Source organism: Accipiter gentilis, chromosome 8 (genome assembly GCF_929443795.1).
Source record: "Accipiter gentilis chromosome 8, bAccGen1.1, whole genome shotgun sequence".
Lineage (NCBI taxonomy): Eukaryota > Metazoa > Chordata > Aves > Accipitriformes > Accipitridae > Astur > Astur gentilis.
In genome coordinates, this window is record NC_064887.1 from 40,234,512 (window position 1) to 40,260,035 (window position 25,524).

At 58.4% G+C, this 25,524-nt stretch overlaps 2 protein-coding genes across 4 annotated transcripts; one reads left to right on the plus strand and one right to left on the minus strand.

Moving 5' to 3' along the window:
• Window positions 1–1,141: 1,141 nt before the first annotated feature.
• ZNF414 (zinc finger protein 414) lies at window positions 1,142–10,019 on the plus strand. 2 transcript variants are annotated; one of them, XM_049808847.1, is made up of 9 exons: window positions 1,142–1,223; window positions 5,981–6,105; window positions 6,577–6,678; window positions 6,765–6,872; window positions 7,119–7,224; window positions 7,478–8,013; window positions 8,383–8,433; window positions 9,137–9,295; window positions 9,588–10,019. In XM_049808847.1, the coding sequence occupies exons 2-9, from the start codon at window positions 6,036–6,038 to the stop codon at window positions 9,662–9,664; spliced, it is 1,209 nt and encodes a 402-aa protein (XP_049664804.1). In that variant the 5' UTR covers window positions 1,142–1,223; window positions 5,981–6,035; the 3' UTR covers window positions 9,665–10,019. The 2 variants fall into 2 exon arrangements, with proteins under 2 accessions (XP_049664804.1, XP_049664805.1); XM_049808848.1 differs by lacking the exons at window positions 1,142–1,223; window positions 8,383–8,433 and having other exon boundaries at window positions 5,931–6,105.
• Window positions 10,020–12,393: 2,374 nt separating this feature from the next.
• Window positions 12,394–21,000, minus strand: LOC126041959 (acidic leucine-rich nuclear phosphoprotein 32 family member B). Of its 2 annotated transcripts, none has more exons than XM_049808396.1 (7): window positions 20,864–21,000; window positions 18,025–18,174; window positions 17,400–17,522; window positions 16,145–16,343; window positions 15,697–15,815; window positions 15,203–15,257; window positions 12,394–14,333 (listed from the first exon to the last, which is right to left on the minus strand). In XM_049808396.1, the coding sequence occupies exons 1-7, from the start codon at window positions 20,915–20,917 to the stop codon at window positions 14,245–14,247; spliced, it is 789 nt and encodes a 262-aa protein (XP_049664353.1). In that variant the 5' UTR covers window positions 20,918–21,000; the 3' UTR covers window positions 12,394–14,244. The 2 variants fall into 2 exon arrangements, with proteins under 2 accessions (XP_049664353.1, XP_049664352.1); XM_049808395.1 differs by having other exon boundaries at window positions 15,697–15,818.
• Between the last annotated feature and the right edge of the window lie 4,524 nt (window positions 21,001–25,524).

Genomic DNA, 25,524 nt, shown 5'->3' on the forward strand with positions numbered 1-25,524 from the left:
CTGCAAACGGTGGTTGGGCCTCCCCGTTAGGGGTTTTTACAATCCTTGTGGTCCTTGGGGTGATTTTTTTCCTGTAAATCACAGGGTTTTAGGAGCCCTTGCGCTGCAGAGTTTGGGGGGGGGGGGGGGGGGCGGGCGGCGGGGAAGCAGTCAGAGCCTCTGGTTTTATTTTAATGAAAAAAATGGGCTTTGGAAACTCTGGGGATTTAGGAAACTCCTTCCTGTGCCTTCCAGCCCTTCCTTGGGGCTGGGGGAGAGGGGGGAGGCCGGCGGGGGGGCAGCACCCTGGCAGTGGGTGCTGTGCAAGTAGGATGCTCCCACTTGGCCCTGCTGGCAAGCGGGAGCTGGGCCAGTTCAGGCACTCACTGGGGTGCTCCGAAGGGCTCCGGGTGCTCCGAGGGGCTCCGAGGGACTTGGGGGGGTCTCTGAGGGGCTTCAGTTGCTCTGAGGGTCCTGGGAGGCTCCAAGGGACTTGGGCTGCTCTTAGGGGCCATGAGTGATCTGACAGGCTCAGGGTGCTCCCAGGAATCCAGGGTGCTCCAAGGAACTTGGGGTGCTCAGAGGGCACTGGGATGCTCTAAGGGGGGTCATGGGTGCTCTAAGGGGGGGATCAGGGTGCTCTAAGGGGGGGGGTCAAGGCTGCTCTAAGAGGTTTGGGGAACTCCAAAAGGCTTGGGGGTACCCTGGGATGCTCTAAGGGGGGGGTCCAGGGTGCTCTGAGGGGTTTGGGGAGCTCCAAAAGGCTTGGGGGTACCCTGGGATGCTCTAAGGGGGGGGTCCAGGGTGCTCTGAGGGGTTTGGGGAGCTCCAAAAGGCTTGGGGGTACCCTGGGATGCTCTAAGGGGGGGGTCCAGGGTGCTCTGAGGGGGGGACCAGGGTGCTCTGAGGGGTTTGTGGAGCTCCAGAAGGCTTGGGGGTACCCCGGGATGCTCTAAGGGTCTCAGGGTGCTCTGAAGGCCCCCGGGCTGCTCCGAGTCCCCCGGGATATTCCAACCGCTCGGCGGGGGAACGGACACAAAAACACACAGGAAAAAACAACCGGGGGGGCACCGGGCCGGGGCGGGGCCGGGCTGAACCACTCGCCCCCCCCCCCCAGTCCTCCTCCTCCTCCCCCTCTTCTCCCCCCCGCCCCGCTCTCGCGACAGCTCCACACAGAAAATGGCCCCGCGGCCGCGCCGCCGCTGATGCGCGCTCCGGGCGGCGCCGGCCCCGCCGCAGCCCCGGTACGTGAGGGGAAGGGGGGGGGGGGGGGCAACACCGGAGAGGAGGGAGGGGGGACACGGGGAAGGGAGAACCGGCCCCACGGGGGGTGTACCGGCCCCGGGGGTGGTGGGGCAGCCGTGGTAGCGGGCCCCGGGTACCGGGGCTTTGCAGAGAAATGGGACGTGCACAGGGGATTTAGGGAGGGGGTCCGGGTAAAGCTGCCCTGCCCGTAGAGGGGGGGGCACTAGCCGTGGGGCTGCTGCCGACGGGGCGGGCTCTAGGTGATGGGGGCCAGTAGCCGTGGGGCGACTAGTCATGGGGGCTGTGTTGCTGTGTATAGGGGCTAGTAGCCACGGGTGTGTTATCCATGGGGGGCTATTAGCCACAGAAACCGCTAGCCGTGGAGGTGCTATCCATGGGGGGGCTGCTAGCCAGGGGGCTACCTACCACCTGTGGGGCTAGTAGCACAAGGATAGCTAGCCACGGGAGCTGTTAGCCCCCCGGTCTTTGGAGGCGTGTGTGGCCCGTAGGAGCACCGGGACCCGCTTCACCACCCCAAGCATCCCGGGGCTGCACCCACCGGGGTCTCCCCACGGTCTCTCCGTCTTCCCACACACGTGGGAGCCGCTTTGTTGCTGTCAGGGGCTGGGGATGCGACTGCTCGTCCGCTGCTGGAGCGAGGGGCTTCCCACACCTTGGCCGTGGTGTGAACTTAAGCCGGGCCAGGGTCACCAGCTCAGGGGGCAGCTTTGTCCAGGCTCAGGGATGAGGGTCCATCTTCCCCAGATGGCTCCCGAAAGGAGAGAGGGGGTTTTTTCCAGCTGAAGAGCTGATGTAGCCCAGTGGATCGGCCAGTCGTGGGCAAGCAGGTAAAGGTTGGCACCAGGATGGTGCAGGGATATGGGGAAATGGCAGCATGGTTCTTCCCCATTCACATGCCACCCAGGTCACTGATGGCTTGGAGAAAGCCAGGGGGATGGCAGAGACCACCAGGCTGCCCAGGGTGTCTCTGGGGGGAAGGCTGAAAGATGTTTCCCAAGGAACCACTGAAAGGCTTCAGCCAAGCTGCCCCCGCATCCTCCGTGGGGATGTGGCATGGTGGCTGTGCACGAGGCTCAGCGCTCACCCCCTTGGATGCCCATGCTGCCACCGGCAGCAGCTGCAGCAGGGTTCGGAGTGGGCTCTGCGGGGCTCTCCGGGCAGATTTTCTGAGTTGGAAAGCAGGGAGCCTGCCCTCGGAGCCAGGTGGAGGAATAAAACATTAAAACATCAAGGCAGCAGCTTTGCTTCAGCCCAAATTGGGATTAGGGCACCCAAGTTGCAGTGGGCATCGCAAAGCAGGGGCTGCCGTGCAGCAGAGATGCCCCAGTGCATCTTCCCCGCCCCCCAGCAACTCTTGCAGGGCTCTCTGTGATGCCTGAAGGCAACAGGAGAATTTATGATGTACATTTTAATTTATGACATGCATTTTAACCCCCGTGACCAGTGGCTGGAGTGTGTGCCGGGGTGGGTGGGGGGATCGCCGCGCTGGCAGGAGCCGTGCTGCTGTCACAGCCTGTGCTTCCTCCCTCCGCGCCGCTCGGCGCTCACCGGCTGAGCGATCACATGAGCCCCTTGTTCGGAGTCTTTGTCTCTCATCTCCTACGCCGAGGAGCTGCATTTTGGGAAGCTTCTGCAACCTCTGGCCATAGACCATGCAGAGATGCTCAAATAGGATTATTTGTCCCATTATCCTCCCGGGGAGGGTTTGTAAAAGTCTTCTGTGCTTGGCGATATGTATAAACCCCCTGGTTCATTTGAGAGAGATGAGCTGTATTAATTATTAACTGAATCAGCACCAGGAGGCTGCTCTTGGGTGACCAGTAGCTGCAAACCCTCCTGTTCACCCTCGTTGCTGTCAGCTCCCTGAAAGGATTTTTCCAGGGTCCCTGTTCACCATGGCAGCCAGAGCGAGGGATTTTGGTGCCAGCAGGTTTTCAGGGAGACTGGACCTGTGGCAAGAAAACCCTGCAAAAAGCAACACCAAATTTGCCGTGGCTACAGGATTTGGGTTTCCAGAGCAGGGTTTGCACCAGCGCTGGGGGAGTCATATCTCCAGTGGTCATGTGGGGTCACTGGGGCTGGGGACAGTCACAGGTCAGTGGCAACTAGGCAGAGCATCATGCTCAGGGTTGCAGAATAGAGGGTCCTGGAGAATGAAAAGTGTTGGACACCATCCCGCGGGAGGTGACAAATGACAGCAAAATGATACAGGTGGCATCAGCTCCCTGAAAACCAGGGCCTTGGCCAAGCTTACCGTGATGCTACGGTGCTGCTGTCATGTTTGCTGCCGAAAATGCACCCACGTTGAACAGCTTTGCTCTGGTGGGACATTGGTGGGGCCGCAAGCCGGGTGCAGGCGGCTGCAGGCATGCTGGCTGCAGCGAGGTGTGCCTGCATCCATCCCGCCTGCCCTCACCGGACCTGCCTGTCAGCATCTGCTCAAGAAGCATTTTCCCAGCTTTTCTGGAGAAAAAAACAATGAGCTTAAAACGCATTATTGGGGTACCGTCTGCAACTGGGAAATGGTGGAGAGTGGCATCAGACAGCACATCTGAGAGGGAGCAGAGGGAGGTTTCAGCAAGAGCTGTAACATCTGAAGGCACTGCTGGGTTTGACCCTGGAGCACTGGGAGGTTGGAGCACCCTGCTCTGGGAGACAACAGCCCTGCTGCAATTTTGCCAAGGAAGAATTTCCTGGTTTCTTGAAAAAACTTGCCTGTGCTCCAGCTGAGCTCTTGGTGGAGTGGGCGCAGGCATCCTGCTGCCTTACAGCCTCATCTGGAGGCTGTCAGAGACCATCAGTCCCCGGGCCACTGTCAGCAGGCCCTGGGGACAGGCAGTGGCATCAGGGATTGATCCGGAGTCAGCGTTTCCAGTGGGGAAGTGGGGACCTGGGGGGAGGTTCACTAGTCTCAAGGACTCGCGCTATCAGGCAGTGCTCCAGGAGCACCGAAGCTCAGTGGCTTCAGGGACAGCCACCGAAACGTGACGGTGCCGCACAGATGCTGCACAAGGGTCTGAGCAGGAAGATGCAGCCCTGCCTTGACTCTCTTAATGCTTTCTCCCTCAAAAGAAGATTCCCAAGACCTTTTTTCCCACCAAAAACTGCATTTCCACCTTCTGATAAAACAAAGCTCCATCAAAACTGCTGTGAACTTTCTGCGCGGTGTTTACCCTGTCTTGGCCGTGCTGCTTTGTGCAGACCGAGCAAACCAACCCCTCTGGTCAGGGCTGAATTTCCCCTCCCGGGACACGATCAGCCCCTGGCTGTGCCCCAAACCCCCTGCTCTGTGGCTGACCCACCCTCCAGCTGGTCCCAGCCTCGGTGCAGGTTGCATCCCACAGTGCCGGCAGAAGCCGCTGAGCCGAGAAAACAAAAACAAAACAAAAAAAAAGCAATGCAACCCCCAGACAAAGCCACAAGCCTGGGGGCAGCCAGAGAAATAATCCCGCATGGATTTCCCCCCCCCCCCCCCCCCCCCCCCCCGCCTCTGATTTATTGCCTGATGGGTTGCAATCCCAGCACTGCCGGTTGCTGCAGTAACAGCCACTGAGCCCGTCTTTGCCAGGCTAAAGCCCGGCTGCGTGCAGCCGGCCGGGAGCTGGGCTGGAGCGGAAAAGCTTGGAAAATGCCTCTTGAATAGATGCTAACGGGCAGGTCAGGTCCAGCAAGGCCAGGAGGGATGGGCTGGATGCGGGCGCACCTCATTGCACCCAGCAAGGCTGATCTCTGGGGAGATTCCAAAGGGACATTTGCTTTGGGAGTCATTGAGCTCTTGGGGAAACATTAACCCTCTAACCAACTGCAGATGTACATGTTGCGGCCACTCTGCAGCCCTGGCACTGATGATTTATTATTATTATTATTATCATTATTATTGTTGTTATCATTATTATTGTCGTGTTCTTTTCTTTTTTAACTTTGACATTAAGACACTGTGAGAAATCTCCCAAAGTGAGGGACTTTTTGGATACTTTTTGCTCGGAGTTAGTGTTTGGCTTTTGCGTGTCAAAGACTCTGTGAGGCTCTGTGAGGCCAAGCCAACTTAATTTTGGGGCCTATCTGACGTAGTTTGTGTGAAGGAACTGTCCTCGCACATGCCTCAGCATCAGGCCCTGCGGCCGATGCTCCTGGTCATGCAATGGGACCTGCTGCTCTTCTCAGCTGGAAAACCCTTTGAAATTGTGGGTGGGGGCGGGTGGGGGGAGCATCCATCAAGACCCCAGCCCAGCTGGGAGCAAGAGAGGCTGGAGCAGCTCCTGCAGTCCCTGCTTTGGGGGGGGGGGGTCCTATGGTTTTGGGAGGGGATTTTTGACTACAGACGCTGTGGGCTTTATGTTACCACAAAGTGGGACTCTGGTGATGCGTGGGGCAGGCTGTGCTGGATGGCAGCTAGAGGGGGACCTTTTGGGGGCTTTGTGGACCACCCCTGGGGTGAGAGAAGCAGGAAGGGATGATGACAGCTTTGGCTTCAAAGCCTGGCCACTGCTCCCCTTGGGGGACCACACTTAAAGCCCCTTTGCAGCACGTCCACCCCACAGAGATACTGCAGAGCCTTGTGAAGCCGGGATCTCCTGCCAGCTTGGCTGCGGAGGTCCCCAGGCAGGAGGGTTGGTCCCACAGCCACGGGGCACCGAGGAGGAGGAGGAGGCAGTGGGGGACCTGAGGAGGAGGAAGAGGCAGTCAACATCACTCCTTGCCGGGCTTTAACCTCTCACCCTTGCGCTCGGTATAGCATTGCCGGGAGAAGACGCTGTCGGCAGCGCGTGCCTCACCCCGTGCCCACCACCATGAAGACGGAGAAGGATGAGGCTGTGCCCACCTTCTCCCTGGGGGGTAAATATGCCGGAGAGGGGGCAGGTGAGTCCCTTGTGTCACAGTGGGAGGGGGTTGGTGAGAGGAGTCAGGGCAGGACAGCGGGGAGAGGCCTTCAGTCCTGTTGCTGTGTGGTCTCTTTGGCCAAATCCCACCCAGAGGGGTGGCTTGGAGCACCCTGAGGGGTTGCGTGGCTGTGCATGGGTGCACATGGTTGTGCAGGGGTGTACACGTGGCATCACCCCGTGTGTTCAAGACACCAGCAAGCTTTGCCTTCATACCAGCAGCTTTTTCTAGGGCAAAGGCCCTCCCGTCTCTAACCACTCTGGAGGGCTCCTGCCTCTCTGGCCCCTTCCAAGCCAGATCCCACCAGCCCCCCCCCCCCCCCAATTGCCTGAGCCCCTCTTTGTAAAGGGTAGGAAGGAGGGCAAAGAGGGAGGTGGTTTAGGCAGGGGCCGAGGCTTGTCTCTGCCCACGGCAGCTGGCGCCCGCTGCCTAATGGCCTCTCCCCGGCAGGTTGCAGCGAAGCGGCTCTGCCTGGCGGCCCCATGCCGGTGGCAGGGAGCGGAGGGACCCCAGCCCCAGACCTGCGGCCACTGAAGCGCAGACCTGTCCCAGGTGAGCCAAACCCCAGCCCTGCCCCGGGGAAGTGATGGCAATGGCTGGGGCAAGGGAACGAGGCCAACGAATCTGTCTCCTTCCAGGGAAGCACTACCAGTGCTCGAGCTATGGCTGCAAACTGGCCTTCCCCAGCATGCAGGAGCTGATGGACCACCTGAAGGTCCACTACAGACCCACACAGTCCCTCGAGGGTAAGGCCAGGACACCCTGCATCGCTCCGGGGTGCCCTTTTTCACCTGGGAGGTGGCAAAGTGGGGCTTGAAGCTGAGGCAGCACTGGTGATGGTGCCTGTACCTCCGGGAGATGCTGCACAGCACCAGATGGGAATGGGGAGAGTATGGGACGTGCTGGAGACCCACTGGTGGGGCTACCCCCAGCCCCGGGTGGTGCAGCATAGCCGGGCTGTTGCTGAATCTCTGCCCTGTTTCTTTGCTTAGGCAAAACCTTCCACTGTCCCACGCTGGGCTGCACAGAGACCTTCCCCAGCATGCAGGACCTTATGGCCCACATGAAGGTGCACTACAAGCCAAACCGCTACTTCAAGTGAGTCCCGCTGGTCCCTGTCCCCATCCCGTGCCACCCTGCCATCTCCCTGCAGACACCTCCCACAGCGTGACCTATCCGGGGGCACCCAGCAGCTCTCAAACAGCCCCAAGCACACGGGCTCCCACCTTGGCAGACCCCCCCCCACCACTACCACCATCTCAGCGGCAGAGCCCCGGGGCCGGGGTTGCCGGGGCTGGGGGGATGATGCAGAGGGGAGCATCGCGCTGACATTACCTCCTCGGCCCCGCAGGTGTGAGAACTGCATGCTGCGCTTCCGGACGCACCGCTCCCTCTTCAAGCACCTGCACGTCTGCTCCGACAGCGCCAGCAACCCCGCGCCACCTCCCAAAGCTGACAAGCCCGTCCTGCCTGCTACCTCTGCCCTGGAGAAGGAACCCCCGGCCAAGCCACCCGAGGGGTTGCCCAAGCTCCCGAGCGTTATCCGGCCCCCGGAGAAAGAAGCCATCCTCCCTGGCGCGGACTCTGCCCCGGCGGCCCCCGCCGCGCTCCCCACCAGCCTCCCTGAGCTGCCCGGCTCGCTGGAGGCCCTGCCGCTGGTCTCGCCGGCCCCCCACCCCTTCCCACTGCTGGAACCCAGCCTTTTTGGGCCGTCGTCCTTGACTCGGTTTTCGGGGCCACCCCCCTCCTCGGTGCCGGGGCCGTTCCTGTCCTACGTGCACCCTTCGCCCTACAGCTTGCCCCAGCCCCCGGCGCAGCATCGCCTCCGGCCCTACGTGCCGGGCCATGGCCCCCCCATCTCCAATGCCGTCTGGAAGAAAAGCCAAGGTGAGCATGCGGGGCCGTTCGGGCAAACCTTCTTCTGCTCCCGCCTTGACCAGCAGCTCCTGGAGGAGGACCCACCGTCGGCCAGCCGAGGATCCCCCTCCTCCCGGCCCCACGTAGGGCCACCCTGGCCCCCCCCCCCCGGCCCCATCCCACCTCCACCCTACCCCTTCATCCCACCCATAGGGATGCTTAATTGGAGAAAGCACCAGCAACCAGCAAAAACAAGCCTCTAAATTTTCCCAGCCCTGCTGCTCCCCGGCGTGCTGGGGGTGCGAGGCGGGGGGGCCGGGCCAGGCCTGCCCTCCCACGTGTCCCCCCCCAGGGAGGGGAAGACCTAATGCTTGTCTTGCCCCTCGATTCCCTCCGCAGGTGTGAGTGTCAGCCCACTCCTCCCATGCTTTGGCTCAGGAGTGACTCCAGGTTAGTTTGGCACCTACTGGTTGGGGGCTGCTTTCTGTCACTGGGGGGAGGTTGGTGGGCGGCAGTGGGGGGGCCACAGGGGATGGGAGAGGCCCCACGAGGTGCCACGATGCTCCCCGGAGAGCAGAGGGGGAGGGCGGGCTCCCTCGTTTTTGGGAGCCACGCGGAGAGGGGATGCTGCCTAGGTAGGCTCGGAGATGGGGGGGGCGTTGCCAGCTGCACCCCCCCCCCCAGCCACAGGAATCGCCCAAGCTGGTTCCTCCGGCACCCAAGGGCAGAAGCAGCAGGAGAAGGAGCTGCAGCAGCTGCTTGGGCTTGAGTCTTCCCGGTTGTCCCAGCCCCGAGGCCGGGCTGGAACCCGCTGCCCCTTGCTCCATGGGATGCGGAGAGACGATGGCCAAAGGGAGGTCAGGACCGGGGGGCACAGCCTTGCTCCCCGCTCCCAGATATGGGGTTCCTCCCTTGGGAAGGGGATCTCCGTGCATGTGGGACTCGGAGCGGAGGGGAGCTCCTGCCCCCATAGCACCAGCCGATCCGAGCCCCATGGCACCCAGCACGATGCAACCAGCACCCGGGGCCACCTGCCCCGCACCGCTTTGCACGGCTCCCGCCGGCGGTGGGGGCTCCTGGGCACAGCTCCTCCAGGCCGTGGTGGGGGGCCAACGGGCGAGCACTGTGCTTCCCTCCTCGCCCGTCCTTGCAGGGCACTCCTCCAACAGCCGCATCGTGTGGGAGCACACGCGGGGCCGCTACACCTGCATGCAGTGTCCCTACTCCACCGCCTCGCGGGAGGAGATGACCCTGCACATCGAGGACCACCGCAAGAACCCCCCGCCACCCGGGCGCCTGGACACAGAGATGGGTACGGCCCGGGCTGGGGAGGTGGCAGGAGGGACCCCCCAAGTGCTGGGATACTGGTGGGGAGCGGGCTTGATCTGCCCCGCATGGACAACACGTACCCAGGTCCCTCTGTCCTGGAGGGGGGTGATCAGCTGCTGGGGTGGATGCCGGGCTTTGGCTCCTGGCTTCCCAGCCTGCAGCAATGCCACGGGGGGGTCCGTATGCCCTCCTCAGCCCCCAAGCAGCCTCCCGTGGGAGCCAGGGTGCAAGAGGCTGGGCCGCAGTGCTGACTGCTCTCTTCCCTCTCCCTTCAGATTTCGGGGTGGGCCTCGCCTCCTTCCACGCCAAGCTGACGCCTGAGATGGAGAACTCCCTGTACTCCCAGCTCTGATGCCCCCGGCTCCCACGGAACTGCTCCTGCACCTCCCCATCCCTCTCCCCCCGCTCCAGCCAGGCAGGGGGGCACTGCACAGCCCCATGCCACTGCACTGGGATAGGGACCCCTTCTGTACCAGGAGCATCCCCCAGCACGGGGTGGCAGAAGGGTGGATGGTTGGGGTTTTTTTTCTCTTGAATTTCTACCCTCCCTTTTGTTTTTGGAAACTCTAAGCACCCGGAACCCCGTGTCTCCCTCCCCTAAAGGTTTCATTGCTTCAGCTCCAGGGGCGCTGGGGGGAGCCCGGTAGGTTGCTCAGGAGTTAGTGGACTTCTCTGAAATAAGGTCTCCTAATAATAAATGGGAATTGTACAGGAGCAGCTGCTGGGAGAGCCTCTGTCAGTCCCTGCGGCGGCTGGGGGAGATGGGGGAGTGATGTTACCCTTAAGGAGGGGGCAGATTGGGGGGGGGGGGGGGGGGGCAGAGGGTATGTGTCCCAGCCTCACTCTGCTCCCAGGCTGGCCCTGCACAGGGCAGGTTTGGGGAAGGGGAAAGGGAAGGGGTGCTGCCTGCTGCCCCCCCCACAGCCCATCAACACATTCCAAACCATGAAGAGCTCCTGAGAAGCAGAGTTGGAGCTTCTGCCACCTGCATCCCAGCACCCACATTGGGCACCCAAACCGGGGCAGAACTCCAGTCTCCTTGTCCAGCGCCCAGCCACCCTCCATGCCTGTCCTAACCCCACCACAGGCAGAGGTGCCAGGAGGCCACTGAGCACCGGGCAGCAAGTGGAGATACGGGGCCCCTGCCCCACCTCAACAGCTCTGCTGTGCCCTGGTCCCCAGCCCTGGGGGGGGCTGCACAACCTCCCGCACCCCCCCTCCCGTGGGAGCCAGGCAGCTTCATGTTCTCACCCCAGGGCTCCCCAGGTCCCACTTTGCCTGCGCAGGTGCCAGCCCCATCCCAGAAAGGTGAAAAGTTTGCTCCAAACTGGTTTGAGCAAAGGCGTGCCGCTACATGCCAGTGCCCACGCTGGCTCTGGCCAGGCGCCAGCCGCCGCTGGAGCAAGGGATGGGAGAACCAGCATCCCGCTGCTCTGCACCCCCAGGTCGGGTGCTGCTGCCAGCCCCAGGAGGGGACACAAATCCAAGGGGAATTGTTTGGGTTTTTGTGGGTTTTTTTTTTTCCCCTGGCTCTTGCACACAGAGCTGCCGTTTTCCCAGACACATTCCCCCCCAGAACACAAGTCCCACGCAGGGAGGGGAGCTTCACTTTCCCACCCACCCCCTGCTGCCAGCAGCAAGTGTACAGCCCCCCCCTCTCCGTGGGTACACCAAACCGGGGGGGGGGGGGACACACACAGAGCCAAGCCCCAGTGCCTGCAGCTCTGCCCTTGATGGGGGCTCAAGAGGGGTCCGACGGCAGCCTGGCTGGGGTGGAGGTGGCTTCCTCCGGCTGCAGTCCCTGCACATGGCCAAGCAGCATCCCACACTGCCACAGTTCACTCCTGCTTGCACCCCTCGCCACGATGCCTTCCCCAGACATCAGTGGGGACTGCGTCCCGGGGGAGTCGCTGGCCAGAGGCAGCACCGGCCACAGACAAGGATGGCAAGGATGGAGAGAAACCAGGGGAAATGGAGAGCCAGCTGGACGGACAGACCAGGCCAGACAGATGGAGCTGCGGTTCCAGCACTGCTGCCTCCGTGCACAGGAGCGAGTTGCTCCCCACTGCAGTGGGACAGCCCTGCAGCCACCCACCTGGGTGAGGAGGGGGCAGCGAGGCTGTATTTGAAAGGGGAGCCCCTCACCCAAGGTGGGAGGGCTGGGAGGGGGGCTGCATGGGCAGCACTGGGGTGCAGCAGCCCCTTGAGCCAGCAGCGAGGAGTGGGACCAGGAGCAGCCACAGCACTGCCCTGCCTCCCGGCTCCAGTCCACGCAGGGCCAGGGGCTGCCCCCCTACCCCGGTCCAGCATGGACACACACACACACACACCCCCCATTGCCCCAGGCTCTGAGCAGGGGCACAGACACGCTGAAGTGAGAAGCCTGAGCTGAAGCCCCTGCCTGCTGAGACCTAATGGAGCAGCAACTCATTACAAAGCCAAGCAGGACCACCCCAGCCCCCAGGACGGGGGGAGCACCGTGACATCGGGCACAGCTTGGACCCCTCCAGCCCTAGCAGGCACAGGCAGCTGCCCTGATCCTTCCAGCCCCCAGCCTGCAGTAGGTTTCCACCTCCCTGCCGTGTGTTTGTAACCTGAACACCCAGCTTCCTCCTCTAGTCAATGGAGGTGCCCACCCTAAAATCCAGCACCGGGACCCTTCCCCAACCTCTCCCTGACCCTGTGAGCCCAGCTACGGCCCATCCAAAGACAGTGAGCACAGCAGGGGCTGCTCCATCCTGTGCAGGTCCTGGAGACGCATTCGTGCTGGGACTCCTCTACACCAGTCCAGTCTGCGGTACTCCAGCCCACACCAGAGCCCCCGCTCCGTCCCCATCCCCACCCCACAAGCAACCCTGACAATGTCCAAATCAGCCCCACCAGCCGAGCTGCACTTACCAAGCATCCACCCAGCTGGGGCTCAGAGCAAAAGGAGACCACGCTGCAGGCATGGAACAGTCACCGCTGCCAGGAGAGACTCAAGAAAAACTGCCCCAAAACTTCCACCAAGTGTTCCTGCAGGCTGGCTGCAGCTCGGATGTTCCTAGAGCAGAGGCAGCGAAGACAACATTCATTGCAATGGATTTTTAAAAACTGAAGTCTTTATTAAAAGTTTTATCCAAATTTTGTAACAAAAGATACAAAAGGGCTGGAGATCCTTATTTCTGGGACTAGTCTGACCAATCAAAACCTGACAGTTACTAGGCTAATATAAAATCCATACGATCTGCTAAAAATGCAGGGAAAAATTAGAAGTAACTGCTGCTCTGAAATTTCTTTTAAAAATTCCTTTAACATTATAAGTTACTCAGTTTGCATTTTACAGGACTAGTTCTTCTCCGAATGGTTACAGCTACTGTACAATGCAAGAGACAACAGCAAGGACAGAACAAAGCAAGAGAAACTCGGATGTGCTGCAACACACACCCCTCCTCTGAAGGAACCGCTGCGAGTCTCGCCTCCGAGCACCGGGTGCCGACAGATTGCCAGAGCAACCACGGGGAATGCCACAAAGTGCCAGTGCGTCTGCACCCGTGGAGAGCCTCAACAGCAGGAGGAACAGCAGTTACTCCCACCCCAGCACGGCTCTCCAGCACCCAGCACCGAGCAGTTACCATCCCTTGGATGCCACGGGGCCAGTGCTCCCCAGAAGCTAACAGATGTGCCGGCTGAACACCTCCGGGCAGAGGAAGGGTGGGCAAGGGGTCAGAAACCCTCCAGCGGAGAGCTACACCTGGCTGAATCCACCCCTTCCTCCTTCCAGCCACCACAGGGTGGGGGGACACATGCTCTGCGGCACCATCTGTGCTCCCGCAGAGCATAAACACGAGTGGGAGAGAGCTGGATTTCTGATCAATGCACATTTCTTCATGCTGAAAAGGAAAGAGGAGGAGGATGCGGACACCAGGCTAGCGCTGAGGCAACTGTCCAGAGCTGGTACTGGCTAGCAGAAGGACCCTGAGAATATATAGGCTAACACGGTCTCCCGGGGAACGCCGAGTTAGGTGCATCACAGTGATACTGGTTGAACGTGTTCTGTACAGTGCGAAATGGAGTTTGACAGAAGTGCAGTATCCCTTAACCTGCTATTTCCTATCTCTTCCTAAAGGGAGAGGCTGCTACGGGGTGATGAGAAGCCTCATCACAGCGAAGACGCTCACAGCCGCAAGAATCAGACTTACTTGGACATCCAAGTGGAAGTTACTAGGTGGCCACCAGGAAAAATATTCCAGTTTTTAAAAAAATAGGAAAGCAAGTGCAGGGCTACTGCAAGGTGCATCGTCAGAGGTACCAGGTCTTGCAAGCAGCCAACCCCCCCCCTTCTCCCCAAGACCCCAGGCACCCCACATCCCCAGCACTAAAGTATCTTCAAGCATCTCCAGAGATCACATCACCATTATTTCTGATCAGAGAGACCTCAGTGATCGTTCGCTTTGAGTCCATTTAGATGAACCAGATTTGCACCCACTGCTCAAGATGGCTCAAGTGTCTTCAGAAAGCTGGTCTGAGGGCATGCGGATAGCAAACACGCCTTCTTTGCTGTCAGGCAGGGTGGCGAGCTGGAGCTCTGGGTCCAGTGTGGCAAGGCTGATTTCAGACACGAAAGATACCCTAGGAGGAATTTTTTTTCTTTTTTTTTTTGATTTTTTTTTTTTTTTTTTTTTTTTTTTTTTTTTTTTTTGCAAACTGCTGCACAAACCACAGAACGGAGAAAGCCTTTGGTCATGAGATACTTGTGAGAAAGTAAGCCTTGTATGGAAGATTCCCCTGAATGCCTACAGTATTCTACATCTTAAAAAAATATATTGTGGACGCTGCAGCCATACAAAGGGGGGAGGAGCGGGAGACGGGGATTTACAGTCTCACATAGACACAACGGGGAGGTTAAGACAAGCACAGTCATAGTCTGTAAAACTGATTGGCTCGCTCAGATCAGTCATCCTCATCGTCCTCTTCGTCTTCTGGATCTTCCTCTCCTTCATCCTCTAGATTTCGTTTTCTCTTTTCCCCTCGCGGAAGGTCTGCAAAAAGAGGCGAAGCATAAAGCTCTGTTCAGTCTTGTGGAACAACATTTCAACTGTGGCTTCAAGCCGCGTCAGCCACAGCTTGCTGGTGAACAAGCACAGACTAGACTGGCACCATTTTGGAGCGGAGATCCACCCTGCCCAGCTTCTCATGGCACCCAGGAAAGTCTGGACTAGCACAAGACATTAACTATTTTCTATGCCCTTCAAGCATCCCACATTTCAACAGCTGCTTGAAAATGGGCTTTTTTTGTTGACCACCCCCAAAAACGTAGCATCTGCAGAATTCAGTCACTTCTGACCAAGTTCATACGAGATCATTTGAGGTCATGCCAGCCACCCTATTCTGTCAGCATCCATTCAGGTGTTTAAAGTTTGTTATAACCAGAAGAGTCTGGACTCAAGTCAAGAAGCTCGGGGGTACCCTCCTCTCTACAGCCGAAAGGAGACAAACATGTCTCCAAAAGCATTTCCTCACACACACGGCTAACATAGGCTTCTGTGACAGAAGCCCTACTCCTGCACAGACTATCCACTCAAGCTATTTAGAACTGGTTTTCTAGGCAACTTGCCTCTTTAGTATTTGGCAGACTTACCCAGCTTGGTTGGTATTAGGAAGTACTGAAACCTGTTTCCCCATCACCACTGTGTGACCCTTTGGTTATAACCACTATTCAATAGTCAACTTAGAAATAAACAACAGCTTCAGCGGTGCCCGTAAGCAGAAACGCCATACTTTCTATCGGGGAAAAGCTGCAGGCAACAACAGCACTGCACTGGAGCTTGGGAAGCTCTACAAAACCAGCAAATGCATGAGACCGTTGAGGCAGCTTTGCAAGCACTTAGTTTCCTAGGATTTGACTCACCATCATCAGCTTCATCTTCTTCATCATCCTCACCATCTTCCTCCTCATCTTCCTCCTAGAGTCAAAACAAGACGCTTTGTTGCAAGAACCACAATCCCATGACCAAGGTGTAATTCCACAGCAATATCTTCCTTCGCCTCTGCTCCCACCCTACTCTATAACCTCAGGGTGGCAGGTGCAAGCCGAGCAGGGAGAAGCTGTCAGTTCCCAAATAGCTTCTTGCATCCCTACGAAGGGGGCTGTACAGCTTTATCACCTGAAGTCACAGGAAGTACCAGGCCCAGCAGTAAACAAGTCCAAATTGGCAAATTTTGTGGACCACGAGTCAAAAGGTGTGCAGGAAAAGCCAGAGCACACGGCAGCACTCCTCAGATCTGCCCACAAAAAGGCATCTGGGACATCTGGTCAGATGGATCACCAGATTAAGGGACAAATGCACTACCAAACATAGCAACGTGGTGCTGCAGATTTGTGCCAATGACAGAAAGCCTCACCTCATCATCTACTCCGTCTTCCTCCTCTTCACCTTCCAGATCATCATCTTCATCTTCTTCATCATCAATGACTTCTTCATCCAAATCATCTTCCTCATCATCATCATCCTCTTCCTCACCTTCTACCAAAACGAGAGGGAAGTAAGTGTTACAGTTCTCAAACAGTCACTATTCCCAGACAATATGCTCGCAGCTCCAACCCCAGTGCTCCGTGAGCAATGGGCAGGAAATCACGCAAGAGCATGCACAAGGAGTGCCAGCAACAAGCCCCGTCAGCTTGCAGCAAGTCTCATTTCTTACGCAGCCTGCCAAAGGAGGGAGTGGGGTTACCCACACAGCCCCTACTTTAGTGGCAAATTATAATCACCATTTATTTAGCAACATGACCACGCAGAAGGGGAAAAGGGGTTGTTCCCCAGCAAGAAAACCAAGAGGAGAAAATCCTCACCTTCCCCATTCTCATACTCATCTTCCAGTCCATCCCCATCTGCTTCAGGGTCTGAGTCAGGGGCTTCCTGGTCATCAGCATCAAATCCGTCTAGGTAGGTGAGCTGGGGCAGAAGGGTGAACACGCTCTCGCGGTAGTTGATAAGCATTGTCACCTCACAGTTGAAGAGGTCCAGACTATGGAGGTTTGGCAACTTTTTCTGCAAAGATCAATTCCTTAGATTACTTACAAGTTGATGCTGTTTGAAGATCAGGCAGCCATCAGAGAACAGCTGGTTTGCTACCCAGATCTAGTACAGAAGTGTCTTTGCATGCATTATTTGCACCATGTGCTCATCAGATGGAGAGAAGTTATTGCTCTTGCTAAGTGCAGGCAAAGAAGATTTCTTTTCAGCTCCTCTGTCCTAGTTTACCCTCCCTGGAGCCAGCTCCCTGTGAAACCATTTGCAAATCTTACTCCCTTCTGAACAGGGTGGGCAACAACCGCAGAAAGTCCAGCTGCCCCAGCAAGAGGAATCGCTGAGATGGACTCATCCTGCCCAAAACATCAGGCAAAATACCCGAGAGCACAACACAGGGAGACCTGCAGACTGCGCCTGTGTGCTTTTCGGCACAGCCACAGCCACTCTCCCGCTCAGGCCATCGCACCGTGCACCTGGCCAAGCAAAGGAGGAGTAAAACAGTTTCAAGCTTTCTGCAGGGGATGGAGGGACCAAAGGCAAGAGCTAATGAGGCACATGCCCTAGATCAGACCTTACAGCTATAGAGTCAGGATCGCAAGGCAAGAGTCTTCTTTGGGGCAGTTCAGATGCAACGGGAACCCCCTGCAACGCACGCTGTGACAGCACCCAGGGCCAGAGGGTCCCAGCCCAGCACAACGGCGCCTTTGGACTGATGTGATGGACACCCTCACTGGTGTCCAAGCAACTCATCTCCATGACACCCCAGGTGCCACCTACCTCAAACTGCATCCGACCCATTAATGGTCCTTTCTCAGATGGACACTGAGCACTGCATCCACAGTTTTACTCATCCAGCCCAATTTCATGCTTCTTTTAGCAACTGGCTGCTGGTTTTCCAGACAGAGGAGCCATTAACTATTAGCCCAGCCTCAAATTGGACCCACTCATCTGTTCCCATCAGAACCACGAAGTGCTGTTGGAACAGTTACCAAGACGTTGGACTTCTGCTGCACAGACACGCTCCCCAAAGGAAACAACGTCATCCCTTAGATTCCAGCACAGCCTTCCACTCACCAAGGGCTCCAGGGTATTGATGTCTTTGATCTTGTTGCCGCTTAGATTCAAGTGTGTCAGGTTAGGAGTTCTCTCTGCTAGAACTTCAAGGCCACCAGAAATCCTGTTATCACTCAGCTCCAGCTGCCAGGAGGGAATATCACATGGTCACAAAGTATCTCAGCTTGTGACATGGGGAATAAAATCGCCCAGATAACCAGACTACAATAAGCACCCAAGATCCAGACCCCGTTTGTGAGACCACACCATAAAGCAGCAGTTCATGTTTTCATGTAAAACCCCCTTCCCACAGTAACATAGCACTCCCAGCCACCTCCGTACTGCAGGACACAGGAGTACATGCTCTAAAATCTGAAATATATATAATGTTACTGAAGCTTCTGACAGTAGCACAACAGCAAAAGCAAGAGAGAAAGGACACTAAACACATAATGAGCTCAAAAGCATTTTGTTGCATATTAAAAAACAACCTCTTTCACTTGCTCAGATTATAGGCTACAGAGGAAAAAGCAAAATCAAATGGCCTTTTTCTGGCAAATACAGGAAAAACAACTGTCACCAAAGACAGGGCAGCAGAAGGCTCAGAGCAAGGACTGCTGAAGATGGGATCACAGGTCTGACTCACCTTCCGGAGTTTGTTGAGTTTGGGGAGATTGGAGACAGACAGCAAGTTGATGTTGATCATGCTGAGGAACTCCAGGTTCTCAAAATCTGAAGAGAGACCAACGATCTTCCCATCGTCCGAACGGCAGTTATCAAGAACCAGCTCCTTCACCTGCCAACAGAGACACCCAGCAGCTTTCATCCCACCCGGCTAAGCCTCACCTCAAGTCTGCCAAGCTGACATCAGGCGGAGTGACTGACACTTCAAAGCAGCAGGTGTGCCTGAAGGTCCTCCTTTCTCATATTAAGGGACACTCAAGATCTCAAAGCCAAATAACTTTTGCGAGGGCACAAGGTGAGAATCCCTCACAGTGGTTAGGACTTCACCCTTTAAGCACGAGCCATGCAACATGCAACCCCTGTGCCACCCCACACCCTGTGGCTCCAACCAAGGTCCACCTTCTCCACTAAGAAGCATTAAGGGGCTGAGCCATGAAGTTGCATCAAAACGTTCCATGCACAAGGCATCAAAAAGCTCTCAAGAGTCACGCTTTGGGTTTCACTAACGAGGTCAAACAAGGTCATCTGGCTTTGTCCCCTTCAACTCTCTCCCCCATGCCACTAGGGTGCTGGAAAAACTGCCTCCAGCAGATTCGTGTCCCTGTGACGGTCTCCATGCAGAGGTGACACATCTGCCTAGGCAGGTCTCTAAGCAGATGAGCTCAACCTCAAGCTCGTAGTGCAGGACCACTGATGGCATCGAATATTTTGCCCAGCACAGACTACACACGCAGAAGCCACAGCTACCCGGTAATTCAGCACAGAAATCAACCCCCCTGTGGCATTAGGGCCATGAAGCACCAGTACAGCACTGCTCCCAACCCTAAACACCTAGAAGGTAAACATACCTGGCAGCCCCCTCTCCCCCAAAGTGCAGGTGAGTGCTCAAGCCCCAGCTCTCACAGGCCACTTCCAAAACTTGCCTTCACCCCATACATTCTTCACAGCAAGATGCAAAAGTCAGCCTTGTCCAGAAGGCTCATGATGCTCTCCGAATTCCTCCTTTGCAGCACCCCCATTTTACCTCTCCTCTCAGATCAGCCAACTATTAGGGAGTCACTTTAAAATCACTTAGCCTTACTGGCAGCAGAGTTTCAGAGCTGCCCTGCCATCTCCGCAGCATAAGCTCCAAGCAAATTAATGCTTAAAACTCCAGAAGTGGCATCGCTGGTCAGGGTTCCGAGTCGAGTAGCAAAGAAGCTCAGCCAGGAGTTTTGTAGCTGAGCTTGTTTTGCTCCCAACACCTCAGACAAGCCTCCAGCTGAAGCGAGACTCTGTCACCACGGTGGGTGTAAAGGTGGCCAAAGCCAGCCTTCCGCCACAGTCGCTTCGTTGGTGTGGGCACAGAGGCGAGCCTGAATGTTATCAGGTCGTGAACTAACCTGGCCGAGGCCAGCTTTAACCCGGACCGGGCCCCTGCCCTGGATCACAGAGCAAGCACTGCAGCAGGATGAAGCAGCCAGGACGGTTTCTCCCAGCAGCAAGGCTGGCTCACACCGGCTTTGGTCCCAGGGCACACATGCTCTGACCCCGGCTCGCCTCTGCAGAACGCCAGTCGCTCAAATTCCTGGTGTCAAACTAGAGGAGACCCGCAGCTTGCAGCCTCGGAGAGACGCTTCTACTCCTCAAATCGTTCTCGTCCTGCAAACCCCTTCGCCATCCACAAAGCAGTTTTAATCTCTACCAAAAGCTCCACTTACAACCCATTCGCCTCACGCTCGATTTTAAGCTGCCCACGGGCCGCACGCTGCCACGACATGGCGACCTGTCGTCCCTCCAAGCCGAGTGACAGCCACCACCAGCTATCTCCCTGCAAGGCACCGACCGGGGCCGCCGGCCTGACCCCGATAAGGGAACGACCGCCTTTCCCAAGCCAGGAACCGGTTCCGGGAACGCAGGCCTGAAGGACGAAGGAAAACGCTTCGAGAGGTTGCGGGGTCCCGGCCCCATGGCTGCCAGCTGAGGGGCAGCGGAGCCGGGCGGGACGTCCTCCCCGGGAGGCGGCAAGTTGAGGGGAGGGCGGCTCGGCCGCCGCCTCAGCCCCTTGCCCAGGCCAACGAAGTACCTCCGCTCCGCTCTTCGTGTCCGCGAACCGGCACCCAGCTTTCCCCTCCACACACACACAAACACAGACCCCCGGGCCTCCGGGCCAGGCCCCGCTCGGGCCTCGGTACCGTCGCTGCCCACCGGGACACCCGCTGCCCGCCCGGCGCTGAGGCGGCCGCCGAGTTCTGACAGCGCGGACCCCCGGAGAGCGGAAGGGGGGGGTGGGGGTGGTGGTGGTGTACGGTGAGGAGCCCCGGGCCTAACCCGTCGCCCACGGCCCCGACTAGGCCCCGCGGGGAGCCCGGGCCCCGGCGGGGCGGGCCGGGGCAGGCCCGGGCGGCCGCTAATATGGCCGAACCGCCATGGCTGCGCGGGGCCGCAACCGGCCTTGCTCAGCAACTACGGTCCGGTCAGAACCGGCCCGGCTCTGCCGTGTGTGTGTCGCCGTCCCCCACCCCGCATCGCCGCCCAACATTCTTCGCGACGGGACGGGACGGGACGGGACCGGCCGCCGCCGCCGCCGCCGCCGCCCCGGGCCGGGCCCCGCCGCGCACGTGCGCGCCGCCATGGCGGGGAGGGGGGGTGGGGGTGGCGGGGAGGGCTCCCCGCCACAGCGCTACGCACCCCCAACCGCCCCTCGACCCACCCCGCCGTGCGGGGACCCCCGCGGGCCGCCTTCCTCCCCGCAGCACGTGCCCGCCCGCCCGGTTCTTGCCCCCCCTCCCCGCCGGTCCCCGCGCTCTAAGTGACGGTACCTCGCCCGGTTTCTTGTTGCGCAGCTCCAACGTCAACCGCTTCTTCATCTCCATCGCCCCGAGCCGAGAGCCGAGCTCCGCCGCGCACGCCCACGAGCTCCGCCGCGCCGCGCGCCCCTCACCGCCGCGCCCCGCCCCGCTCCCACCGCCCGCCCGAGCCCGAGCCCGCGCGCGCCGCCGCCCGCCCGCCCGCCCGCCCTCCCGCCGCCGCCGCCGCCGCCGCCGCCGCCTCGGCAGAGGAAGGCGCCAACGGCAACAAAGGCGGCGCGCGCCGCGACCCCTGCCGGCCGCGCGCAGCGCCGCGCCGCCCCGCGCCACACACACGCGCGCGCGCGCGCGCGCACACACACACACACACACACATACACACCTCGCACGGCAGCGCCCCCTGCCGGCCCCGAGCCGAGCCGCCGCCCTGAGGCGGGCCAGGCCGCGCTCAGCGAGCGGGGCCGGGGGGAGGGGTGTTCCGCTTACGGAGACCTCGGCCCCGGTGCCACCGTCCCGTCCCCCGGCGCCACGTTCACGTGCCCGGGTGCCATGTGCCCATCGCCGGCACCATGTGACCATCCTCAGCACCACGTGCCCGTCCCCAGGCACCATGTTCCCGTCCCCAGCACCACGTTCATGTCCCCGGCACCACATTCCCATCCCCGGCACCACGTTCCCATCTCCAGGCACCACGTCGTCATCCTCGGCACCACGTTCCCAACCCCAGGCACCACGTTCCCATCCCCAGCACGACATTCCCGTCTCCAGGCACCACATTCCCATCCCCAGCATCACATTCCCATTTCCAGGCACCACATTCCCGTCCCCAGGCACCACATTCCCAACCCCAGCACCACATTCCCACCCCCAGGTGCCACGTTCCCATCCACAGACACCACATTCCCATCCCCAGCACCACGTTCCTATCTCCAGGCACCACATCGCCATCCTCGGCATCACATTCCCGTCCCCAGCACCACGTTTGTGTCCCCAGCACCATGTTCCCATCCCCAGGTGCCATGTTCCCATCCCCAGCACCACATTCCCGTTCTCAGCACCTCGCTCCCTTTCCCAGGCACCACATTCCCAACCCCAGCACCACATTCCCATCCCCAGGCCCACATTCCCAACCCCAGCACCACATTCCCATCCCCAGGCACAAGGTTCCCATTCCCAGCACCACATTCCCAACCTCAGCACCACGTTCCCATCCCCAGCACCACATTCATGTCCCCAGACACCACATTCCCATCCCCAGGTGCCATGTGCCCATCTCCAGCACCATGTTCCCATTCCCAGCACCACGGCCCCATCCCCAGGCACCATGTTCCCACCCTCAGAACCACTTTCCTATTCCCAGCACCACGTTCCCATCCCCATGCCAAGCCTCCTCTTTCAGCCGCTGCCGAGGCTACACCTGCCAGCGGTGCTGCAGCCAGGGAGGCTGATAAAGCCGGGGTGTTGGTCGGGATTTCTGCTAAAGGAACCACGAGATAACAGCGGGAACTCCCTCGTTACTACAAGGGTTACGATGACGGTTTTCCTTTCTCTCATCTGATGGGCAGCACACAGAGACCGGTGGCTCACCCTGGCTGCGCTCCAGCTGCAAACACGGTGAGCCGGGAATCCTGCCATCATGGGACAGGCGAGGCGAGGCTCAGCAGGGCACCCGCAGCCCGGGAGGTTCATGGCTGTGGGATCGCCTGGCCCAGGTGGTGCTTTTGGGACCGGTCAAGCTTAAAGGGTGCAATGGAGTTGGTGGGACTTGCTGCACGGGGCTCGGGAAGGTCCCCCACCGTGACATGGTGCCACCGTTCCCAGGAACCCCGTGCAGGAGGTGAAGGAGGAGGATTCCTGCAGGATGTGGGCACTGCTGGCAATGACTTCATTAAAAATTACCTTAAAAAATACCCAGAGAAATCTCTCTGATCAACGACCAAGCCTCCAAGTAAACAGGAATACGAGGGCGCGCAGGACCAGCCTCATAGTCCCTCATTGTCCCCTTTGGCAGCAGGCCACCGGCTTGCCTTGTATGGGAGGAAATGGCTTTCTGGTACATTGCAGTTAATTTTTGCCAGTTGGCTCTAACATGAACCTTATTTTGTTAAGAGTAGCAAATTGAAATGGCGACATTCAGCAGAGCGGTTTACGCTCCAAAGGGGCCAAACCAGGTTTTTTTTTAAGAGCAGATAAGGGACATCTCCATGAAGAAAACCCACCTTTAACGCTGGTGCGTTTTTTGCATCTCTGTGATCTCCCCGGCTCCCTTGCTGACCCTGGCTCAGTTTCTCCAGCCCAGCTGCACGCCAGAGAGCTCCTGGTGCTCTGCCATGCACCGAGCAGTCCGCGGGGCACCGCATCAGTCACCCCTCTCCTCCGTGTGCCCCTAAGGATCTGAAACTCCCAGCGCTGAGGCTGCATGGAGGTGGGCAGACGCTGCAGAGGACAAAATGTGGGGTGGGGGCACTGAAGGAGCAAGGAGAGCAGCCCAGGGCTGGGACAGGCCTGGCTGCAAGAGCCAGAGCATCCTCTTACTGCCCTGTCTGGGTTAATCACATCCCCACGGGTGAAGCAGCAAGGCGGGTCATAGAATTATAGAATCATTTAGGTTAGAAAAGACCTTTAAGATCATCGGGTTCAACCGTAAGCGGGTCCCTCCTTTGCAGGATAAACCCAGGCTCGTCTGGCCCTTTTGGGCTTCACCAAGACCTACTCAGGAGGGAAAAGCAGGTCCTGGCACCCAAGGGGTCCCCGGGTGTCCCCTGCTAGGAGACACCCACCACCCACCCACCCCTCGCCGGCTACAGCAGCAGCTTTAGCAGGCTGCCCCCGGGCAGAGCAGCTGGGAGATGAGCGGAGAGGTCCCCCCTTGCTGATCTGCATTTGTTTTAAGGTCTCTTTCATGTACTCTTTGAGGCTCGTTTCCTGTTCTTTGTAGAAAACAATGCTCCCCCCTACCCCCCCGCCCGTCCCAGGGTGGCTTTATCTCCCCTCCCGTGGGCTGCACTCCCTCGGGAGCTGAGCTTTATGTTTGTCTTAAAATACAAAACCCTGCTCTGATTTAACCGAATTGATTTTAAAGCTGCGTCTGGTATTTGATGTCTGGTAGATGCATTTAAACAGATCTAGATCTTCTGTGTTTGGGCAGATTAACGTGAAGCTGGTAATTTACTGTGCAAGTGACAGCAACTGGAAGGCTGGACTGTAAATGCTGACATGGATTGAAATTCAGGTCTGGAGCTTTTCATGCAAGCTGGAGCACAGATGCTCGGAATAACGTATTATCTGTCTATCATACAACACAATATTATCTGTTTGTGTTTTGCGCTGCTTTAACTACTTCGTTCCTAGCCCAGTGCCTCCTGAGAGTGAATCCTGTATAAACGGCCCGTTACTGATGTCTGCACCGCAAGGACCTTCTCACCACCCTGTACTTTCCTCGAAACAGGGACGAGATTCCCTCAGATCTCCTGGTGGCTGTAGATCCTGCTGGGATCCTGCTGGGACATACTGGCATCTGGCTGAAGGAGAACGATGGGTACGTCAAACCAGCTGCAACAGCTTCTCCTGTGGGAGCCAGGAGCTGCACAAGCCCTGAATGAGAGCTGGTCCCTTCACGGCTGAGCTGTTCCACCAAGGTGACTTGCTCCAGAGACCTTCAGGGTGGTTTGGGGATGTCCAGTGATCTCCTGTAGCTGGAAGATGTGATCAGGCAATTAATTAAATTTGATTTACAAGCCAATAAGGCATCGACTGGGAGAGCAAAAAAACCAGTGCCCACATGCACCCCAACAGCCTCCCAAGGAGGAGGCAAATAAGGTTACCACAGTCCTCGGTAGCCTTTAGAGGAAATTCCCATGATTTTTATTTGTTTGTTTCACTGGTGGAAATCGGGGATCTAAAACTTGCAGGGCCTGATGTGCTGGCTCCCAGGGGACCTCCTCTCCCTCTGCTTCCCGGCCGGGCCGTGCCCCGCCGGTTCTCCCCGCTGCAGAGCTGCTCCGGTGCCGGCAGAGGGAAGCATCCCCCCGGTGATACGGGGAGAGGGGCCCCGGTAGCCCGGACAGGTCCCCTGGGGGGCTGGAGTCCAGCCTTGAAGGGTCCTGGGGGAAACCCGAGAAAGCGGGGAGTGGGAGCAGGAGCAAATACATCTGCAGAAGGAGAACCTGAGCGTGGCTGGAGTATCCGAGGTGCAGCTGGAAAAAGTGGTCCTCATCTGGGGTAAAGCCAGTGCTGGTGTCTCCCACCTGGGCTCTGCAACCCTTGTCCATGGGACACATGATGGCCAGGCAGCTTTCCATATTTTGGGGCAAGGCGGAGGTGCCCAAAGAGTTTGGATGCCACCAGCCTCCCTCCAGGCACTTGGCAGAAGCACCTGAAACGGGACTTGTCTAGAGGCTCCCGAAAGGCAGCAGGGAGAAGGAGGCACTTCCAGAAAGAGATGGGCCTCGGTTTGGCCTGAACACTGTATTTCCGAGAGCATGCAGGATGAGTACTCAAGCAGAGAGAGAGGCATGGGGCTGGCACTCCAGTTTACACACAGTGTTTCCCCAGCGTAAGGTAAAGTCATGATTCTCTCATATTTGCAGTGTTTCTCCTTTATTAGTGATTCTCTTAACGGTGCGGCAGGGCTATCAGCCAGTCTCCCTTGAGCTTTCTGCACGGCAAGGCCT

Bases quoted from the DNA above. Each gene is read 5' to 3' on its own strand.
- ZNF414 (XM_049808847.1), top strand. From the start codon at position 6,036: ATGAAGACGGAGAAGGATGAGGCTGTGCCCACCTTCTCCCTGGGGGGT. The intron at 6,873-7,118 runs GTAAGGCCAGGA...TTCTTTGCTTAG, and splicing joins ACCCACACAGTCCCTCGAGG to GCAAAACCTTCCACTGTCCC. The intron at 9,296-9,587 runs GTACGGCCCGGG...CTCTCCCTTCAG, and splicing joins GCGCCTGGACACAGAGATGG to ATTTCGGGGTGGGCCTCGCC.
- LOC126041959 (XM_049808395.1), bottom strand. From the start codon at position 20,917: ATGGAGATGAAGAAGCGGTTGACGTTGGAGCTGCGCAACAAGAAACCG. The intron at 17,523-18,024 runs GTGAGTCAGACC...CCCTCCTGGCAG, and splicing joins AACTCAACAAACTCCGGAAG to CTGGAGCTGAGTGATAACAG. The intron at 14,334-15,202 runs GTGAGTCAAATC...CTCTTTTTGCAG, and splicing joins AGAAGATGAAGCTGATGATG to ACCTTCCGCGAGGGGAAAAG.